At 45.9% G+C, this 19,956-nt stretch overlaps 1 protein-coding gene across 5 annotated transcripts in view; it reads left to right on the top strand.

Annotated features, from left to right (window-relative positions):
- Window positions 1-19,956, top strand: part of CYFIP2 (cytoplasmic FMR1 interacting protein 2) — a 46,712-nt gene that overhangs the window by 4,482 nt on the left and 22,274 nt on the right. For 3 of the 5 annotated variants that reach the window (XM_085518922.1, XM_085518925.1, XM_015876251.3), the window contains exons 2-23: window positions 1,413-1,559; window positions 3,726-3,815; window positions 3,893-3,970; window positions 4,438-4,539; window positions 5,081-5,262; window positions 5,569-5,665; window positions 6,335-6,463; window positions 6,949-7,053; window positions 9,587-9,678; window positions 12,351-12,468; window positions 13,341-13,460; window positions 14,004-14,129; window positions 14,322-14,488; window positions 14,780-14,927; window positions 15,263-15,416; window positions 15,718-15,874; window positions 16,584-16,680; window positions 17,149-17,225; window positions 18,103-18,211; window positions 18,491-18,610; window positions 19,287-19,486; window positions 19,852-19,939. In XM_085518922.1, coding sequence (XP_085375048.1) covers window positions 1,443-1,559; window positions 3,726-3,815; window positions 3,893-3,970; window positions 4,438-4,539; window positions 5,081-5,262; window positions 5,569-5,665; window positions 6,335-6,463; window positions 6,949-7,053; window positions 9,587-9,678; window positions 12,351-12,468; window positions 13,341-13,460; window positions 14,004-14,129; window positions 14,322-14,488; window positions 14,780-14,927; window positions 15,263-15,416; window positions 15,718-15,874; window positions 16,584-16,680; window positions 17,149-17,225; window positions 18,103-18,211; window positions 18,491-18,610; window positions 19,287-19,486; window positions 19,852-19,939 — 2,673 coding nt within the window. In that variant the 5' untranslated portion in view covers window positions 1,413-1,442. The remainder of the gene's footprint in view (window positions 1-1,412; window positions 1,560-3,725; window positions 3,816-3,892; window positions 3,971-4,437; window positions 4,540-5,080; window positions 5,263-5,568; window positions 5,666-6,334; window positions 6,464-6,948; window positions 7,054-9,586; window positions 9,679-12,350; window positions 12,469-13,340; window positions 13,461-14,003; window positions 14,130-14,321; window positions 14,489-14,779; window positions 14,928-15,262; window positions 15,417-15,717; window positions 15,875-16,583; window positions 16,681-17,148; window positions 17,226-18,102; window positions 18,212-18,490; window positions 18,611-19,286; window positions 19,487-19,851; window positions 19,940-19,956) is intronic. The other 2 variants (XM_085518924.1, XM_085518923.1) reach the window with 1 other exon arrangement.

The raw sequence follows: 19,956 nt of genomic DNA, 5'->3' as shown, positions 1-19,956 counted from the left end.
TAAGGGAATTGAGGCAGATAATCAGCTGAGCAGGAGTGCCTGTAGGACTGCTGCTGTGACCAAAGGACATGATGTGTTGGTGCATGAGAAGGGACTCTGTGCTGCTTTTGTGGATGGTGTTTGTGCAGGCAGTGCTGGAGCACCATGTCCTGCTACGCTGTCTGAACCTCACCAAAAAAAGCTCCAGAAGTGGAAAATGGGATCAAGCTTAGAGAAAAGCCAAAGAGATGATTAAAGGATTGGGAGGTGTGCTCTGTAACAAGGCATCGAAGAGCTCAGCCCACTTGCCTGAGCTAATTCAAAGGTTGCGGGGTGTTCCTATTGAAACCCAGGAGTATCTTCATGAAAACTTTGCTAACAGAGCTCTACTGTCTTAAAGTGATAAATTCAGTTCACATTTGAAACTAATTGGGCCCAACTTGAAAAAACAAAAAACAAAGAACAAAAAACACCACACTTTAAAAGGGGAGTGATCTGCTAAACATGTCAATATTTAAAGTCATTTCTCTCCCTGCAAATGTTTAAGTGCAACTGAGTGTTTTCTAGGAGACACACTCCAGGTCAGCACAGCCATTGCACAGGGATTAGGTATTAACCAAGGAGAGCCTGGTGGCTGTGGTTATACAAGTGCTCAGCCTGGAGGACAGCAGGGTCCGTCCATGGTGAGGCATTCACTGCAAAGGTGAAGTGCAAAAGAGATCCAGGACTTAGAGGTTTGTCCTGTGTTTCCTGCTGGTTTGGCTGAGCACAGAGGTAAGCAGCAGCAGCGAGCTCTTTCAGAAACATTTTCCTCTGTTTTTTGTGTCATGTGCAGCTGGCACCATCTCAGGACACAGCTGGTGGCAGCTTCAGGGCAAGCAGGGTCTGAGCAGGAGAAGCACTGCACAGTAAAACCAAACAAATACAATTTTTAACAACCCCCTCTTTTTTTTCACTACCTAAGCTGTCCAGAACCTGATCCTTTCTGGTTCACCTACAAAAACATGCTTTGTTGTTTACAGTTTCCAATGCCTCCTCATGCAGGGAGGGCACCATGTGAGTGTCAGCGCTGCTCATGCTTTTCTCCTTGCACTGCTTTGAGTGTTATTTTTGAAAGCATTGCTTTGCATCTCACGCTTTCACTTCAGGCTGCTCGGGCTGCACCGCAGCACCCAGCTGTTGTGCACAGAGCTGAGCACAGAAGGAGTCGGGTGGGTGGTTGTGTTCCTCTGATTCTGCATTCCTGTTCTGTTATTGAATTGTGGAGAGGGAGATGACACAGAGATATAGGTTAAATACACAAGAAAAGGAAAACAAGATAAACTGGGATCGTGTCCCCTGCATTGCAAGGCAGGCCTGGTTCCAGTTTTGTCCTTTGGTGCTTTTCCACTCAGTCTTCTGGCTGCTGTTTATCACCCTCTCTTTTCCTTTAGATCTAGTGTGGAAACTGAAAAGCTGGCACCATGACGACCCACGTCACGCTGGAGGATGCCCTGTCCAATGTGGACCTGCTGGAGGAGCTGCCGCTGCCAGACCAGCAGCCATGCATCGAGCCACCTCCCTCCTCCATCATGTACCAGGTACCCACAGCTCCCAGCCCCACAGGGCACAGGGGCTGTTCTGCATAGCACAGGGACACGTGGTGCTGGGAGAAGGAGCAGAAAGTGCTTCCAGTCAGCATGATGGAGGAAATGTTCAGAACAGATCGAGCCACAGCTCTGCTGCCAGAGACTGGGAAAAGGGTTCTTTAATGCTGAGCAAGACATAGGGAAGTTAAAAATGAGGACCAGAGTGCACAAGTGAATAAGAAGCCAGAGATGAGATTTGTGATAACAACAGAAAGTTCTCAGCAGTGTTTTGTTCTGTATTTCTGTGTTTCCTTTAAATGCTAAGTGCATGTGTCTAAGTAGGTCAGAATCAGAGTTCAGCCTGAATTTGTCTGTCCTGTGCTGTGCACACAGCTGGAACTGCAGGTTGGGGGAGGGCAGGCAGCGGGGTGGTGAGGCACTGGCACAGGTTGCCCTGAGAGGTGGAGGTTCCTCCTCCATAGAGATACCCACAGTCAGGCTGGAGGGGCTCTGAGCACCTGATGGAGTCTGTTCATTGCAGAGGATTAGGACCAGATGGGCTCTAAGGGTCCCTTCCACCTCAAACAAGTCTATGGTTCTATGATAACCACTGCTCTGCTTCAAGTGACCACAAGATTCATCTGCAGCGGCACTGCCCAAGCCCGGCATGATCTCAAGTGAAGGCTCAAAGTGCTGCTTTTGGACTCACAGTGGGATGCCACGACTGTTTGGCCACCACACCCTGTCCTATAGCACACTCCCAGGGTTAAATATAACATGGGGTTACTTTCTCCATCCTGCCACTCCTGTCTGCACGCCTTACCGTGGTCATGCATAAATGCAACCCAACGGTGATTGCTGTGCTGTGTGTGCAGGGTGCTGGAGTTACAGTATCTCTTTCAGCAGGTCAGACTGAGGGCTTGTTCAGTAGCATTGGTATCACCCTGGGTTATCAGACCCAAAGGCATTTCTGGGCTGTTCAACTTTCATCTCTCCCTGGAAAATCTTAGTAACATTTTAACATCTATCTTCACAAAGTAATTTTTACCCTCTGCTGGCCTGTGGCCCATGGGAGGCTCAATGTCCTGCCCAGTGGCACAGCTTTACTTGTGCTTCATGGCCACATGTGTGCTCTCAGCTTGGCCTGTAAACCTCACTGAAACAATGACAAAACTGAATCTGGAAGTACTGGCCAAACCTGGTTCCTCATCACACCTGCTTTGGGGTTAGCACTCTTCCTGCTACTTGAAAATGCATTTGCAGCCTCAGGTTTGCTGCACATTAGGGTCATGGATGCACAAAGAAAAGCAGCTCTATGGCTACAGCTTTGTGCTCCCGGCTCAGCTGCTCAGGAAGTCAGTTATTGAGGTGAACACAGTCACTGCAATGCTGATGACATTGCTCTGTGCTCTTGGGACTTATGTGTGCTCTGCTGTGCAGCAGATAGCATCAGGGTGCCTGCGCAGAGGAAACTGCCCAAGCCTAAAGCATGTGAATGAGGTGGAGGCGCTGTGCTTTCACCCCCTGCCTTGCTTTGCACTTTCTTACTGCCATATCTACATGCAAAGCAGTAGCTCAGGTTTCACAACAACTGTTTCCCCCAAAGCATCAGCTTGCAATAGAAGCACTAGCACTAAGCACCGAGTGCTGACGCTCACATTTATGTTTCCCAGACATTTCTTTCCCTGCTCTTTCTATGTTTATCCTTTGCAATTCCTGCTGACAGGATGTGGCCTTCCCCTAGCAGCCAGGGCACAAATAGAAGTTAATGAGGTTAAAATACTGAAATCCTTCATATACTTGCTACAGTTCTGCTCACTGGTGTGGCTACAGTTCTATATAACTGATCCCCACTGGCTTGGCTTGATTTTAGAAAGCTTTGTGAGTCTCAATGGCCATATCTTCATATCCATCATCTGCAGGGTTTCCTCTAATGAACACGTGGGATTCCGATATGCAAACTGCATATATTAATCTACTTTATCCCTAGAGATGCAGTGATTTTCAGCACCTCCAATTCATTATGACCCCTATGTCCCAAGATCCTTCCTGCTTCTCCCTGTGCCTGCTGGGGGTTTTCTTGCCTGTACTTCTGAAACAATTTGACAGCACACGGCATTAGGTGAGCAAACATCTAGCTTGTGCATATTTTAATCCTCATCTCCATTTCACCCATAGGCTAATTTTGACACAAACTTTGAAGACAGAAATGCCTTTGTGACCGGCATTGCCAGGTACATCGAGCAGGCAACGGTGCACTCCAGCATGGTGAGTCCCTGGGCACTGCCCAGCAATGCCACACTGCAGTGTGTGCCTTGCCCTATCAACACCTCTCTGTGTTTCAGAATGAAATGTTGGAAGAAGGCCATGAGTATGCCGTGATGCTGTACACATGGAGGAGCTGCTCAAGAGCCATCCCCCAGGTACGCGTGGTTTTGTCTTCAATGGATCAGTTTGGGTCAGTCTGGGGTGGAGGTAGAAAAAAAGCAAAGACTGAAGAGGGTAGAATGGTTGAAAACAGAAACCAAATGTTCTGCTGTTGGTGTACCTGAAGGTCCCAGGCTTAATCATTCTCCCCTTCTAGTTCTGTTTCAAATGTTTTTCAGTCCTTCTCCAACCTGAATTTTGGTGGTTCTGTCCTTCAGACACCTACAGGCATGACTAAGGTTGCCCACATGGTCCACTGAGCTGTGATTCAGCCTCCAACACAAAGCTCTGCCACATGAGAGCTCACTTCATCACTTCAGAAGTGCAGGCTGACAACACTGCAGGCAGATGCAGCACACTTGCATTAACCCTACTGATAAAAGGGTTTGCAGAACTTCTGTGGAGCTTGGAAAACGTATTTCTGCATATTTTTAATGCTGACAATCATCATTTGTCTTTGCAGGTGAAATGTAATGAACAGCCAAACCGAGTGGAGATTTATGAGAAGACAGTAGAAGTTCTGGAGCCAGAAGTGACCAAGCTTATGAAGTTCATGTATTTTCAGGTATGTGGTCAAAGTAGTTGACAAAAATAATGTCTTTGGTTTGAGATTCTTTAGCAGGGCCAGCATAGCTCACTCTGCTATGTCACAGAGTCAAACACCAAAGCTAACGGATGCCACATATGAGACACTTGAGAAAATAACATACTCAGATCCCAGTAGAGTAATGACAGCATAGAAAAACAGAGCTGCTGTAGGCTCAAGGGAGCTCCCTATGTCACTGCTTGCATTTACAACTGGCTGCAACTGGGTTTTACTACCGCCTTTGGGTTTCATGTCCCATGAGATCTTAATTCTCCACCTAAAGAACCAAAGCGTTATTTGGCAGACAGCACTGCTATCCAGGCAGGCTGGGCAGAGGATTCAAGTCTCCTCCTCCCCTCCAGCATGGAGGACATTTGTTGCAGGGGTCTGTAATGCTGCCTCATTTCATGGCAATAACTGCGTGAGACCCTGAAGCTGCCATCCCACCAGGGGAAGGTAGGGGATGGTGGCTGTAGGGGTGGTGGTGTGCATGTGCTGACCCTATCCCACTGCCTTCCAGCGCAAGGCTATCGAGCGGTTCTGCAGCGAGGTGAAGCGCCTGTGCCATGCAGAGCGGAGGAAGGACTTTGTCTCTGAGGCCTATCTCCTCACCCTGGGCAAGTTCATCAACATGTTTGCTGTCCTGGATGAGCTGAAGAACATGAAGTGCAGTGTCAAAAATGACCACTCGGCTTACAAAAGGTGAGGGGCAAGAAGCAGGGCTGAGCCTGCACCTGGTCTGGCCGAAGGCATTGCCTGCAATGGGATCTGGCAGATACAGGGAGGCGGGAGGGTGGTTATCTGTGCTGTTGTGGTCTCTTTGTAAGAAAAAGATCAAGCTTCTGTGTGTTTCAGTTCCCTGTTGGTAAAATGAGGAAAGGGGAAGGCTCTGCTGCAGGTGAGCTCTGCGGCTGCTGCTCTGCAGCTGCAGGTGAAGTGAGGAGGATGGGTGGCGAGAGCCTGGCATTGGGCAACAGTTCATGGTGATGGTGGATTTTTCCCATTCAGAGCTGCCCAGTTTCTGCGGAAGATGGCAGACCCGCAGTCCATCCAGGAGTCCCAGAACCTCTCTATGTTCCTGGCAAATCACAACCGCATCACACAGGCAAGTCCATCCCTCTGAACCATTTGACCCTTCCATGCTTCAGGGAGCTTCAGGCTGGACTGCAGCAATATCTGCCTTTTTTTGTTGGGTCATTTCTGATGATTGTTGGTGTCTGGGTCAGGCTGCATAAGTCTAGTAACAACTCTCTCCATTGGGTTATCCTGGGTAGCTTTGGAGGTCTCTTTATGTCAAGACAAGGATAAAACTCTAAAAGATGTAAGAAGAGCTCTCAGGAGGCTTTCTCTCATAAACCTTGCCCTTATTTTTTTCCAGAAATCCATCCAGTCTGTCTCTGTAGCTGCATAGGGATTGCAGATCAGACACAAGGGACCTCCACAATCTACAGGCCCTACAGATTCTGCTAATTAGATAAAATATTGCACAGAGACAGGAGACAGTCAGAAGGTCTGCTTCTGTGCAGACTGTTTTTCATCTCACTGTCTGACGCTTGGCTGCTGTCATCAATCTGAAAAGGAGAGCTCTCCTACAGAAGGTTCCTCTTTATAGGTGGTACCATGAGGTCAATCTTCTATCTGTAACTCAAGTGCAGACAGGGTTTTAAGAAACCTCATTATCTTCTTAATCTTTCAAGTATGTTTCCACCTCTGGAAACATATTCCTGCTCTTCCTCTGCCCATGTGGATAAAGTGTCCTGCGTTGCTGTTTCAGTGTCTGCACCAACAACTCGAGGTTATCCCTGGCTACGAGGAATTGCTGGCTGATATTGTCAACATCTGTGTGGATTACTATGAAAACAAGATGTATCTCACACCCAGTGAGAAGCATATGCTGTTAAAGGTGAGGTTTGGCTGTACTTACAGAGCTGGGCATTTGGGTAGTTCCACTTTAGATTTAATGAAGTGAAATTCCCTTCCAAGACAATGTTTCTCTTCCTTTTGTTTTTTCTCCTTTGGGTTTACATGCATACCTTCTCTGAAGAGCCAATATCCGTATGGGCACACAGCTTGCTTAGTTAGTATGTTTGTCCTTATTGTAAGTCAGTTATTACAGTGATTACAGTCACTATTACCCTAAGAATATCATTACCATGGTATGAGTCAGTTTAGATTCTTTGAAGGATAATGTGGGTAGGTTTAATATCTATAATGATTTGCACTGAATTAAAGGGAAAAAATCAATTCAAGAGAATATTTTAGATGTTTTCAATTTCCTGGGAGCAAATGCTTGCCTAGAATATGAGAGGAGAAGAATTTTGTATTGTCTTTGTGAAAGAGAGGGAACAATTGAGAGTTAATGAGACTTTCACTTTCTGTCTTCTTCAGGTGATGGGGTTTGGCCTATATCTTATGGATGGCAATGTCAGCAACATCTACAAACTGGATGCCAAGAAGAGAATCAACCTCAGCAAAATAGACAAGTTCTTCAAGGTCAGTGACCCATCTGGGCGAGACTGGAGACCAGTGAATTACCAGCCTGTATCACTGCACATGCCGCCAACAAAAAGACACAGGAGTCATTTGTAGTTCCACAAAATCCCTAAAGGATCAAGGAATTGTCTAGATAGAAGGATGATGTGTGGGATTGTCATGAATATGCATAGGCACAGAGGCACAGCATGGGTGAGATGGGAGATGATGGCCCTCCTGCCAAGGGCTGAAGGATGGGATTGGCACATGGAAGGTCTGTTATGTGGACAAGGGAAAGGTAGGCCAGGCCAACATCTAGCTTGGCACAGTTTTCAGGCTGGGCTGCAGTCTCCTGAAGAGCACCATGATTTATGGGTGGGTTTGCCCTGTCTCTCAGCTCACTGCTGAGCTGGCATTTTGAGGGACAGGGGACAAAGCTGGCCAGCCAACATACCATTGGCAGTCTAGCCTGGTATGTAAGCTGTTCCCTGTAAGAGACAAAAAAAGACTTCTTGGAGAGCTTGTAGTGGTTGGAATTTGCAGGTGTTCAGGGAATTCCTTGGGGGGCTGAGGTTTGATGATGGTTTGATGAATCCTTTTTGTTTTATCTGGTTTTGGGGAAAGGCCTGCAAGAGCTGGGTTTTTCCAGTGGCATCCTGGGAAGCAGCTGTGCAGCCTCCCTCTGTCCCTTTTCCACGTGCAGCTGGATTCAGCCCTTGGCTGCTCCCCGGGCCGTATGGAGGAAAGCATTGCCTCAGGGCTGCTCAGCACAAGAAGTGTTTGGGGTAACCCTGTCTGTTTCCTCCCCAAATGTGTGTATGCAAGCTGTCAGTGGCATATGGAGAGGAGGGCTGACTTTGCATTGTCTTTGCCTGATTACACATCTTGCTTGAGCTCAGCACAGTACAAACATCTCCTGGACACTGGCAGGGTGAAATGATTCCTCCTGCCCTTTGGTTCTGTGCACGGGTTGAGTCTTGAAGACTTTCCAGGTTTGGAGCAGGTCAGCTCATGTTGGGGTCTGGCAAGGGAAAAATGTGCTGGTGAGCTTGGATAGCTGATTTCATGGAAGGCTGATGTACCTGCTGCTGCATCCTCACCTCAAGTGAGGACCTGTTTACCCATATTTGTGTCATCTCCAAGGCTCAAACACTGCCATAGGGATCTACAGGCACTATAACCTCACAGATGGGGGAGATAATGAGGTGGCTGAATACTTCCCAGTCACCAGGTTGATGGCTGAGGACTGCAGCTTTGTGAAAGAGATTTATCATGCCATCTCTTGGAGTTTTCTGAGTTTTTATTCTGAGTTCACCTCTGCTAATTTGAATCTTTGCCCCAGTTTAAACCAAATCTTCAGTGTAATTTGTAGTGTTTGGTCATCTTGCTGCACTCGAGCACATCCATGGTTCATAGAAAAAGGTTGTGGTCCATCAGAGAATTGGACCGGTAAAGTATCATCCACTGCATGGAATAACTTCTTCCTTTCGAGCTTTTTTCTGTGAGCACTTCTCCAACATCTGCTGTGGTCTCACCCAATCAGTTAAGTACCATTCCAGACTATCAGATCTCAATAAGAAAAGCCAACTGCTCCTCTTACTACATCTGCTTGCTGCCTTCTGATTAATTTTTTAATGGATTGACTGGGAATTTGAGTAGCGAAAAGGAACTACCCTTTCATTTAAACTGCTTAGGAAAGCACTACTGGGAATTCCTGATGATAGTATTGTGTACCCTCCATGCAAGCAGCCTCAGAAAGGAAGTGTGTGATATAATAGGACAGCGAATTTGCCACCATATTCCTTGAATTTTGGGGTGAAGCTTTTGTAGTCAGGTGAAGCTGAAGCATCACTTTTTATTGAAGAACTGCAGGAAGCTATTGGTTGAATTTTGCTTGCAGCTGAAACCTTAGTCCAGTGGAGGCCTCTGTGAGCTTGAGACATGCTCAGTGCACTTACTTAGAGTTTATTTCCCATCAAAATCCTCCTGAGATGTACAGAGAGAGCAGATCCATGTTGTAGTGCATGCAGAGACTGACTGGTCTTTTTTTAATGGAGAAACTGTAAGATACATCACAAGCAACCACAGTGCCAAAGTAAAATCTGAGCTCCCTGGGGAAAGAGGCCACATCTCTGGCAGTGCAGCAGAGCAGCCTACACCTCCCCTCCCTGCTGTGCTGCCAGGATACCAGTGTGCTGGGTTTTATCCCTCTGTTCTCCCTGCGCATTATGGTGGGAGTCAGTAAGCCCCAATGAGGAATATGCTTCTCTGTTTTTGGTGTAAAAAGACCCTTTTCTCTTACAGCTGATACTGCTTACAGCATTCTAACAATAACCAAACCAATACTGGCAAGCCCACAGCTCCAAAGCACTCGCAATGGGGGATCTTTCTTGCCCCTAAACCCTTTGTGATAGTTTTCAGTTGGTTCCTAAGTGTGAAAAGATCCAGGTTTGAACAGCCTGTAGCTTCAGAGCTGCACGATGCCACTTCCTCGTCCTTTGCATCAACCTAGGGACACTGCTGCGTTTCAACCATCTTTTGTTTTCTTTTCCAGCAGCTGCAGGTGGTTCCTTTATTCGGCGATATGCAGATAGAACTGGCCAGATACATTAAGACCAGTGCTCACTATGAGGAGAACAAATCCAAGTGAGTGCCTGCCATAATGTCTCTTGGCTTTTGTGTGTGTCCTGAAAGCTGTGGGAGCTGCATCTCCCTCCTCGGCATGTGTGAGGTCTGTGCACAGGTACCTGTGTGTGTTGCTGGGGGCTGCACACCCAACGTGCCTGACTCTGTGTGCACGTGTGTACCTGTGTGTCCCTGCATGGGAAGACGTCTCCTCGCCAGCTCCATGGAGCCATTCCCGTGTGTGCAGGCGGGTGAGCAGCCATGGTGCACAGTTCTGGGATGGCTGCTGAATGCTTGGGACGTGTGAGCCCGAAGCTGTGTGAGTGTGAGCAGCGTGTCCCTGCTCTGGAGAGATTTTAATCCACGTTTTTCATCCCAAGGACAAAATCCTTCAGAGCATGAACACTGCTGGGTCTATCTGTGCAGTAGCCAGGGCATGACTTCTAGCTCAGGCACTGCAAAAAGGCAGCAGGAATGAGGTCAAAAGTGTGGGTCAGATGCATTATAAAGAATGAATATTGCTGGGGAAAAAAAAAGGCAGAAATTGAGTCTTTCCAGGAGTACTCAGTCACTGTGGTGTGGGATCTGCAGCACTGCGTCACAGCACAGGTTCAGAGCCATCAGGAGGATTTTGGGTGTTGCTTCAATCTCGTGTCCAAGCCCCAGCTGTGTCTGTAGCTTTGCACGGTGCTCAGTTATTGTTAGAAGAATCACCAGTGGGTTTGGACATCCTAAGAATAGCATTTACCACTTACATAAGTACATAAGCAAAGCCCATCTGAGCTGTGTTTGCTGTAATCACTAATTGCAGACTGGCTTTCACCAAAGAGTGACCATTTACCCATGGGACCGGGTCATGTGGAAGTCAGATTTCTCCACCATCACTGAGCAGCAGTGTAGCTGAACAGCTGCTGGGACAGGAATTAGCCTGCTCTAGTCTCATCTCTGCCTGTTCACTTTCCCCTTCCCTGCAAAGGGTCCTGCTTTCTGCCCTCCCTGCCCTCCTGAAGGCTGGTTGAAAAGTGCCAATCAACTTTGCACAAGAAAGATGAGAATAACGTGGAAGAATTTCCCAAGCAAAATGGCAATTGAAAAATAAAATAAAATAAAATAAAATACAGATTTAAGAAACATTTTCAAAAACTTCAATTTGAAAAGGAATAATATCTAAAAATATACACCTTTTTATCTCAAACCGTTCAGAAAGCACATTTCAACATAGCATGTCAGCTGCATTTCATTTTCTCATCTCAAAACTGAAGGAGCTCGTGGGCTGTTTACCTGTGCACAATTTGATGTTTGTCTCAAAATCTGTTTACCAGGTCTCTGTGCTGCACCTTACTAACCAATGTTTCTTCACTCACTTCCTTCCTCAGCAATTTGCATGGGGCTTCCAGCATTAACTGCCAAGTTGATCCCATATATTCCCCATTTCTTACTAATATTGTTTTTGTCACTTTCTTTCCCTCCGTGTCTCCATGAAAATGGATTTAATTGGTGTTTTTCCTGCATGGCATTTTGTTTCTTCACTGTGGACTAAGTTGTATGTAGCAGGAAGGGCTGGGGCAGCCCTGGTAATTCCTGCTAGCCTGCCAATTGTCCATTGGGGAACACAGGACATTGAAACGGGTAAGAGTGGAGTGATGGGACTGTGGGAGGCTGGATTCATAAGGGGAGGCATAGTCCAGCATTTCCAGCACCTTCTAGCACCACAAAGATTGGCAGCAGGCTCCTCACAGTTAAATGTGGGAATACGTTTTTGTGTGTATGTCCATGTCAGAAGCAGGTTTCTCACTTCCCTTTAGTATGGCCAGTCTATACTGGAGAAGAAGACTATCTATCTTAAGATAACCAGTTATTTATTGGGGAAATAAAGCACCTAAAGCCATTGTGATGATGGAAACAGATATTTGTTTGCACAAATCAGTTTAGTGGAGCCATTCTGTTTTTGTATCTGTATCCAATAAAGATCTGGGAAAAATTAGATGTTAAATTAGACTTGATTCATGATTATTGTAACCACTTCTTCATATGACTGTGCCGCTGGAAGGGGAGAGCTGTCTTCCTTTTAAGAGCGCATTGCACTGTTACACAGTACATGTGGCTCAATGCAAATGAAAATCTCGTTCATTTGATCATATCCTGCTCATTGTTTACACTCAGGGTTGTTCAGTGAGCTGGCAATATGAGCCAGAACCAAATAGTGCAGAAGGGATATTTTGCTGCCGGTCCCTTGCAGGGTATTTCCTTGCAGCAGAGGCATGACCCAGCCTCAGACTCAGAAAGATGTCCTCTAAATGAATGATTATCCTTATGTTTAGCAGAAAGGATGTAAATGATGATGGAGCTCTGCAGTTTGTCCTTCCCTGAGAGTTTACCTGATAGCAGCCAGGGAAGTAGATTTCTCTGAGTGTGGGGGTTAGGGTAACCCATAATAGAGAGCAGCCTTCAGGGTAGATGGAGCAGAGATGTTCTAGCAGAAATGTGGAGCAAGCATCCCTGTCATATCCCTGAGACCACCTCTGGAAGACATCACATATCCTAAGGGTGAGAGAGAGGACACCAGCTCACATTTGCCCTGAAGGTCTTGGGCACACTGAGGGGAAGAGAGCAGCTGAGTGCAAGGCTTTGTCCCTGGGGTGTCTGAGCTGAGCCCCATGGCCTGTTCTTGAAGCCATTGCTTTCTTGCTCAGGTGGACGTGCACTCAGAGCAGCATAAGTCCGCAGTACAACATCTGTGAGCAGATGGTCCAGATCCGAGACGACCACATTCGCTTCATCTCTGAGCTCGCTCGCTACAGCAACAGCGAGGTAAGCTCAGGGGCAGTCACTTGAATTGAGTTCATTAGACAGACAAGGCTGAGAGAGGACAAATGTGGCATTAGGATGGTCTGCCAAGACATACAGTGAGATGGGTTTAAGGACACAAGTGGAACAAACCACTGCTCGATCCAACAATAAAAGAGAATGAGTTACAAAAGATCCCTGTGGGTGCAAAACTGTGCACTGGGAGGCCTACTCCAAAAGCTACTACTTTTTGCCCTGGGCTCAGTTGAAATAAGGAGTAGAAATATTCTTTGCAGCTAATTGTCTATCATCAGCTGTGGGTGGCAGAACACTCATGTCTTGCAGATGGGTCTTTTTTTGTTGCACAGAGCCATCAGAGCTCTGAGGGAAATTCACTAGAGCATCTGTGTTCATTACTGGATGTCAGAGCCTTTTCTGATGCAATTCTGACTGTTTTTTTGCAACTGTGTGATCCTCATTGATCACTGTTAGTTCTTTGAATTGTTCGCATTCTCAGCCCTTTTGTTTTGGCATTTGTATATGCTTATTTGAACTTTAAGTCAGTAAAGGCTTCTAGAGGAGTTCAGTGGCATCAGACTACCACAGAGAAATGGGAAAGTGGAATGAAAAGGTCAGTAATTTGCTTTGAGGTTACGGGTCAAACTAATTTTTTCTGTAGGAAATACAATGACTGCCTGGGTTGTAAGAGTCCTGCCAAGTTACACTCCTTTTCTCAAGGGAGAATACATGCACAGCCCAGTTCTATCTTGATCATAAGGTCATGGGGAATTCATTTCAGCTGGGATTTGAGAGGGAGATCTGCTGCTGCTGTTTGGCTCAGCCGAAGCTGCAGCAAGTTGCTGACTCCGGCCTTGAAATGATGTGATCTCCTCCAGGTGGTCACTGGCTCAGGGCTGGACAGCCAGAAGTCCGATGAAGAGTATCGGGAGCTCTTTGATCTTGCTTTACGGGGACTGCAACTGCTGTCAAAGTGGAGTGCCCATGTCATGGAAGTGGTGAGTGCATCACTGTGCAATGTCCTCCTCTTCTTAAGTGAGTGCCAACTTGTTAGCAGGCTGTGCGGCACAGATTATGGAATGGTGAGGCTGTTTGCATGCCACCTTACTTTAAGCCTTTAACAAACACATTAAATCAGGCAGCTGATCACCCTGAACTTCCTCTGTGCCAAACAGAGAAAGAAAACTTGCTCATTTCTCCCAAGAGCTGCACTGCCCTTCACAGGTTCTGGGTTGCCCACATTAAGTATTGAAGGGCACATAAGAAGTCTGGGTCTTGAGCAAGTAAAACCAGTCCAAATGATGATGGAAAACCCATAGATGTCAAAAGCCCAATATAACTGGCAAACCATCAAATAAACAAAACCAATATTTAATACAGTGATACTAAAGCCAGGAAAAAGTACACATTCTGCACCCAAAATTGTGTCAAGCAAGTGTACTGATGCCCAGGGAGTGTTTCCCTGGCATAGAGCTCTCTTTAGACTCCAGCCTTACTTCTCACTCAGTGCAATGTTGACAGTATCTGTTTCCATCTTCCAGTACTCGTGGAAGCTGGTTCATCCCACAGATAAATTCTGCAACAAGGACTGTCCAGGAACAGCAGAAGAGTATGAACGAGCAACCCGGTACAACTACACCAGTGAAGAGAAGTTTGCCTTTGTGGAGGTAGGTGCCATCTACTGCCTTGCTCCTTAGTGCCATGGCAGAGAGAATTGCCTGGAGATCAAGCCACCTATTTGCTGTAACCTAAGTTACTTGAATAGAAATTTATTATCAGATTATCTTAATGTTGGATTTACCGACCTCTTCACACAAAGGAAAAATAGGAAGTACATCTGCTTTTAATTCTTGTTCCAGGTAATTGCCATGATCAAAGGTCTACAAGTGCTGATGGGCCGGATGGAGAGTGTCTTTAACCAAGCCATCCGCAACACAATCTATGCAGCTCTGCAGGACTTTGCCCAGGTGACACTGCGAGAGCCACTCAGGCAGGCAGTAAGGAAGAAGAAGAATGTCTTGATCAGGTTGGTCTTTCTTGAATGTAATACAAAGCCAACGTATTTATTTGTGTAGTATGTAGTACAGGTGTACTGTGTAACTATGTAGTCCTCTACACAGCTTACTATTATATAGCCAGCCAACATACCATGGCCAACAACTCTTTCCATGGTGACTTTTGGATGTGACTCCCCTACAAACAGCAGTGTATATCCCCACTCCATATACTTCCCCTGCTAATGTTCATAGCTGTGAGTGTTTTTGCCTTGCAGTAAAATCAAGTTAAGCACAAATTTCCCTCTCCCTACCCATTCCAGTGTCCTTCAAGCAATTCGAAAGACAATCTGTGACTGGGAGGGAGGTCGAGAGCCACCAAATGATCCTTGCCTGAGAGGTGAAAAGGACCCCAAGGGTGGATTTGATATTAAAGTCCCACGACGAGCAGTAGGACCATCAAGTACGCAGGTATGTCAATCTCTATTTGTATGGAATTAATGGCCTTACAGCCATGTAGGAGTCTTCCATCCTATGGATTGGCAGCTCTTTCCATGGGCTCTCCAATAATGTATTTACTCTCATGTTACATCTTAAATATTGCTTTGATGCCTAGCTTGTTGCCTAGTTCCCCGAGTCTCACTTGCTATGGGTGTGATTATTTCTAGCCCAGAATGATGGTGGTCCAAGGGGTGCAGAAAGTAGAGTAGAAGCCCACCAGAAGTGTAACTTCTTGCTGCAGAGCATCATGTTTGCATGCAGTGGTATCTCACAGGAGAATAGTGACTGTTACCTTCCTTCCTAAGCTCTACATGGTGCGGACCATGCTGGAGTCCCTCATAGCAGACAAGAGTGGCTCCAAGAAGACGCTGAGGAGCAGTTTGGATGGGCCAATAGTCTTGGCCATTGAGGAGTTCCACAAGCAGTCCTTCTTCTTCACCCACCTTCTCAACATCAGTGGTGAGTGAGACTACGGCAGGGGGAGGCTTGAATCCAACTCTCACATGCTTAGACAGGCAAAGGTTTATATATAGTTTTGCTCCTCATTGATGTGCACAGGAGGTTTTCCTTGATTTTTCTCAAATGTTCTACTTCTGGCTAATGCATGCGTTCTTCTGGGTAGTAATCATTATGAAAATAGAATTGAGTCAGCAATAGCAAAAGAGCCATTAGTGGTAGTTTGGTTTCTAGGAGTGGAGTTTTCTTTCCATCCTGGGATGACTTCTGAGTCCTCCCACTGGGGGATCTCTCTGTGTTGCAGAAGCGCTGCAGCAGTGCTGTGACCTGTCCCAGCTCTGGTTCCGGGAGTTCTTCCTGGAGCTGACAATGGGCCGCCGCATCCAGTTCCCCATTGAAATGTCCATGCCCTGGATCCTCACGGACCATATTCTGGAAACCAAAGAACCCTCCATGATGGAGTAAGAGATGGTGGGCTGTGGTGGGCTGTGCTTTCAGAGGGGCTTGAGGTGGGTTGGGGATGAACTGTCTCTTTGACAAGGGTGAAGAAAACAACCATGTTTTTTGACTTGCTGCAGCATAAGTGTGTAATGTATGAATAACTCATTAGCAGATACACACTGGCTGCTTCCTGACACTGGAGCTTGCTCATCCATCATTAACCAGCAGTTGGGAATTACTGCATTAGGATATCCACTCAGCTTGGTGGTAGTGGTCTGCATACAGCAGTCAGGCAGCATGTGCAACCAAAAGGACATGAACCCTGGATAAAGAACTTTAAGCACTTCTTTTGTACGTCTGATAAATGATCAGAGAAATTGCTGTAATGCAAGTATAATTATATTTATAATATCTTCCTCATTAAGGAAGCTTTGTTTTCCATTTTCTAACCATTGGCAAGGCACTCTGGAGTGAGGGCAAGATAAAACTTTTTATGAGGGCAGAGAAGGAGATGGCATTGATTGAATAAGACACAGCACACAACCAGATCTGCTCTTACTGCTTCCAGCAAATCAGACAGGGAGTGAGATGGGGAAACTTGAGGGTCTGGAGTGAGTGGAGGTGAAAGGAGTGAAAGACAGAAAAAAGCCAGTTCTTGCACTGAGTTGCTCCCCTTTATGCTGATATGCTCCAAGGTTAATTGACGATATGATGTCTTCTTGCCCTCAGATACGTACTATACCCTTTGGACCTGTATAATGACAGTGCGTACTATGCCTTGACCAAGTTCAAAAAGCAGTTCCTGTATGATGAAATTGAAGCTGAAGTAAGTTCTCTTCTTCTTTATTGTATGGAAAGAGCTCATGGGGGTCACACTGTCCTGTTTGACAGCCCAGTCCAGCAGTTTAGTGAATCAATAGTAGGTGTCCCCTGAAAAATATACTCCATCCGACTGAGAAGATCAAAAGATCAGAGAGCTTACGTGTTCTGCTGATTAAGGGCTTCAATTTAGCAGTGCTGCGGGACCAGTGGAAGCCAAATGCTGTCAGACACTGTGAGCCTGGAAGAGTCTGTCTGATAGGCAGAGGGTAATGAGACATCAGAGGAAAAGGACAACCTGGACATCTCTGAGAGTGAGGGATGACTGGGGTTGGGGTGACTGGGATCTGTAAGAACATGCAGAAACTCTAAGCTCTCTATTGAGTTATACCAGTCTTGCAAGAGTAGGAAGGTGCTACTTTGCACTGGTGACACTTCTGTGATTTCTTTTTGTTCTTTTTTTTTCCTCCCCCAGGTGAATTTATGCTTTGATCAGTTTGTGTACAAGCTGGCAGATCAGATCTTTGCCTACTATAAAGCAATGGCTGGCAGGTAGGAGAACCTGAGTACTGCTGCTGAGTGATGATATTGCTGTAAACCAAAAGGTACCCCTCAGGGAGTAGCCACTGCTGGTAGACAAAATAAGAGATTATCCTTGTCCCACCACGCTTAGTATCCATGTCAGACCAGTGTAGATAGGGAAAATAAATTAATGGTGGCAAGCTGACATGTTGTACAGTGAAATACAAATAATTGATATCCTGTGTAGCTGTCTGAGTACCATTTGCTGGAGCAGCAGAATAGCAGATCAATCCTATTGAAGACATGTCCTTGCTTGACTTTTGATTGTGTACCAGGCAGATGAGTATTGGAAGCCTCTCAGCTCTAGGAAGCAGGGATATTCACTTGTCCTCACTTTAGTAGAGCATCAAGACTTAAAACGGCCAAACTGATCCACAGTCGTAGGTCCTAAGACTATAGGACTTCTGCAGTTACTTGCTCCCTGTTGAGGAGATAAGCCCTTACTGACATTTCCTTCTAACAATTTAAAGAGCACAGATAAACTCTAATCTCCTCTCATGTCTCCAAATGTGCATAAGCCTTCAGTCTAACTCTGCAAGGAGTTGTGTTTCTAGATCACAGTTGGTCTTAGAAAAGGAGACCACCCCACTGCTTGGTACAAGTGATATCTTTCATCACAGTCTTATATTTTTGGACATTTTAGCCATAAAAGCCAAGAATGGTAACAGCATGGAAGTCACCTGGTGACAACTGCTGCTTTGTGACTTAGAAGTGAAAGCAAAACATTTGGACATTTGTTGGCATTCAGACCAAGATGAAAAGAAGGATGAAAAAAGCTCTGGAAGAGATCCAGAGAGAAGATGATTGTGTGTGTTTCCTTTTTCCTGATGTTACTTGCCTTTTTCAGTGTTTTGCTGGACAAACGTTTCCGGGCTGAATGTAAGAATTATGGGGTGATCATTCCATACCCACCATCCAACCGCTATGAGACACTGCTCAAGCAAAGGCATGTCCAGGTACACTGCAAGCAAGTAGTATTCATAGCTCTTATTCTATTATCCTTTGGTTGGCAGCTGGCATCCTAGTGCTAAGCTCAATTGAGACCACTGCTGGAATGGGAAGAGTTGAACCTGTTTCTGTCTCACTGCATTTAGGACATTGGGTTGAAGGGGATTAATGAGTTACACTCCATATTTCCAACCTTATTCTCAAGTAGTGGTAAACCCAATAGAGGGTTTACAATGAACTTTTCCCTATCTGAATGTAACATACACCTATCTATCTTCTTTTCACAGTTGCTGGGCAGGTCAATTGACCTCAACAGGCTCATAACCCAGCGCATCTCAGCAGCAATGTACAAATCATTAGACCAGGCCATTAGCCGCTTTGAGAGTGAGGACCTGACATCCATAGTGGTAAGAACTATTACCCAGAGTATGAACTGAGAGAATTATACACTGCTACTCATACAGAATCAGCTATCTTCTGCTACTTGTCCCACCTACAGGAGGGTTCAGCCATCCATGTATTTTCCTTTATGACACCGAATCTCTACTGTTTCTATTTATGAAGCCTTAATTGCATTATTAGACTATGGACTATCTGTGTAAATTGTAAGATGACAGTCAGTATTAAGATTTTGTGAAGCTCACAGAACAGAGTCCAGTGATCTGGGAGTGGGAAATCTTGACTGTAATTCCCTCTGTTGAATACAGGTAGCTGAGATCTTTTGTCACTGTGCAGGATTTTCTGCCTTTGATACTTTACAGGAGTATCAGAGTCAAGTAGTGTAAAATTACCAGTTTCCACCTGTGAAGGATTCTGATGTGAAAGCCAGCCAGCACTTGGTGGGGAACAAATTAATTTTGCTGCCTGCAGGTTTAGGAGACAGTGGACTGGGACCCCCTTGAGTAGAAGTGCAGTTGGCCTCAGTCACTGAGTGAAATCGTTGTCTTTAGCATTTGTTACATCCTCACCTGGGAAGTCCTCTGTGTGGGTGTGGATATAGTAGCATCCCTTGGCAACTGAACCAACAGTTTCTATTGTCATCTTGGTAACACATGTCATCTGTTGCTGCTTTGTGTGCTGCAGGAGCTGGAGTGGCTCTTGGAAATAAATCGCCTGACTCACAGGTTGCTGTGCAAGCACATGACTTTGGATAGCTTTGATGCCATGTTCCGGGAAGCCAACCACAACGTCTCCGCACCCTATGGGCGCATCACCCTCCATGTCTTTTGGGAGCTCAACTTTGACTTTCTACCCAACTACTGCTACAATGGATCCACCAACAGGTGAGGAGGAAAACCAGAACACCCGGAGACCTTGCATTTCTTTCCAGAATATCAAACCTACCACATAAAATTCACATGCATTACAGGGAGGTTTTTATTCCCTATGATGTGCAGCACTGAGAGTTAAAATGAAGTTAAAGTCCACCAGCTCCCCTTTGTCTTGGAAGATCTAGTAACACTTTCAAAGTTGGACAGAGATTATGAACAACTGAGGTAGTTCAGTCTAGAGTGTTGTGATTTGTCAGCAGAGCTGTGGTCATTGCTCAGACGTGGGTTTCTTGCCTGCCTCCTAAAAAACCAAAACCCTTGTAATATGTTAAATTGATATTGACCAATTCCCTTCCTATCTCCTGTGCCTGCTGCAGGTTTGTGAGGACAGCAATCCCCTTCACGCAGGAACCCCAACGAGACAAACCAGCCAATGTTCAACCATATTACCTCTACGGGTCCAAGGTCAGTAAATAAGCCAT

The sequence above is a fragment of the Coturnix japonica genome, chromosome 18, assembly GCF_054131305.1.
Source record: "Coturnix japonica strain WE chromosome 18, WE-NBRP24, whole genome shotgun sequence".
In the NCBI taxonomy this organism is placed as follows: Eukaryota; Metazoa; Chordata; class Aves; order Galliformes; family Phasianidae; genus Coturnix; species Coturnix japonica.
The sequence above is the reverse complement of the archived record's forward strand: the minus strand, read 5'-3'. Positions and strand labels throughout refer to the sequence as shown.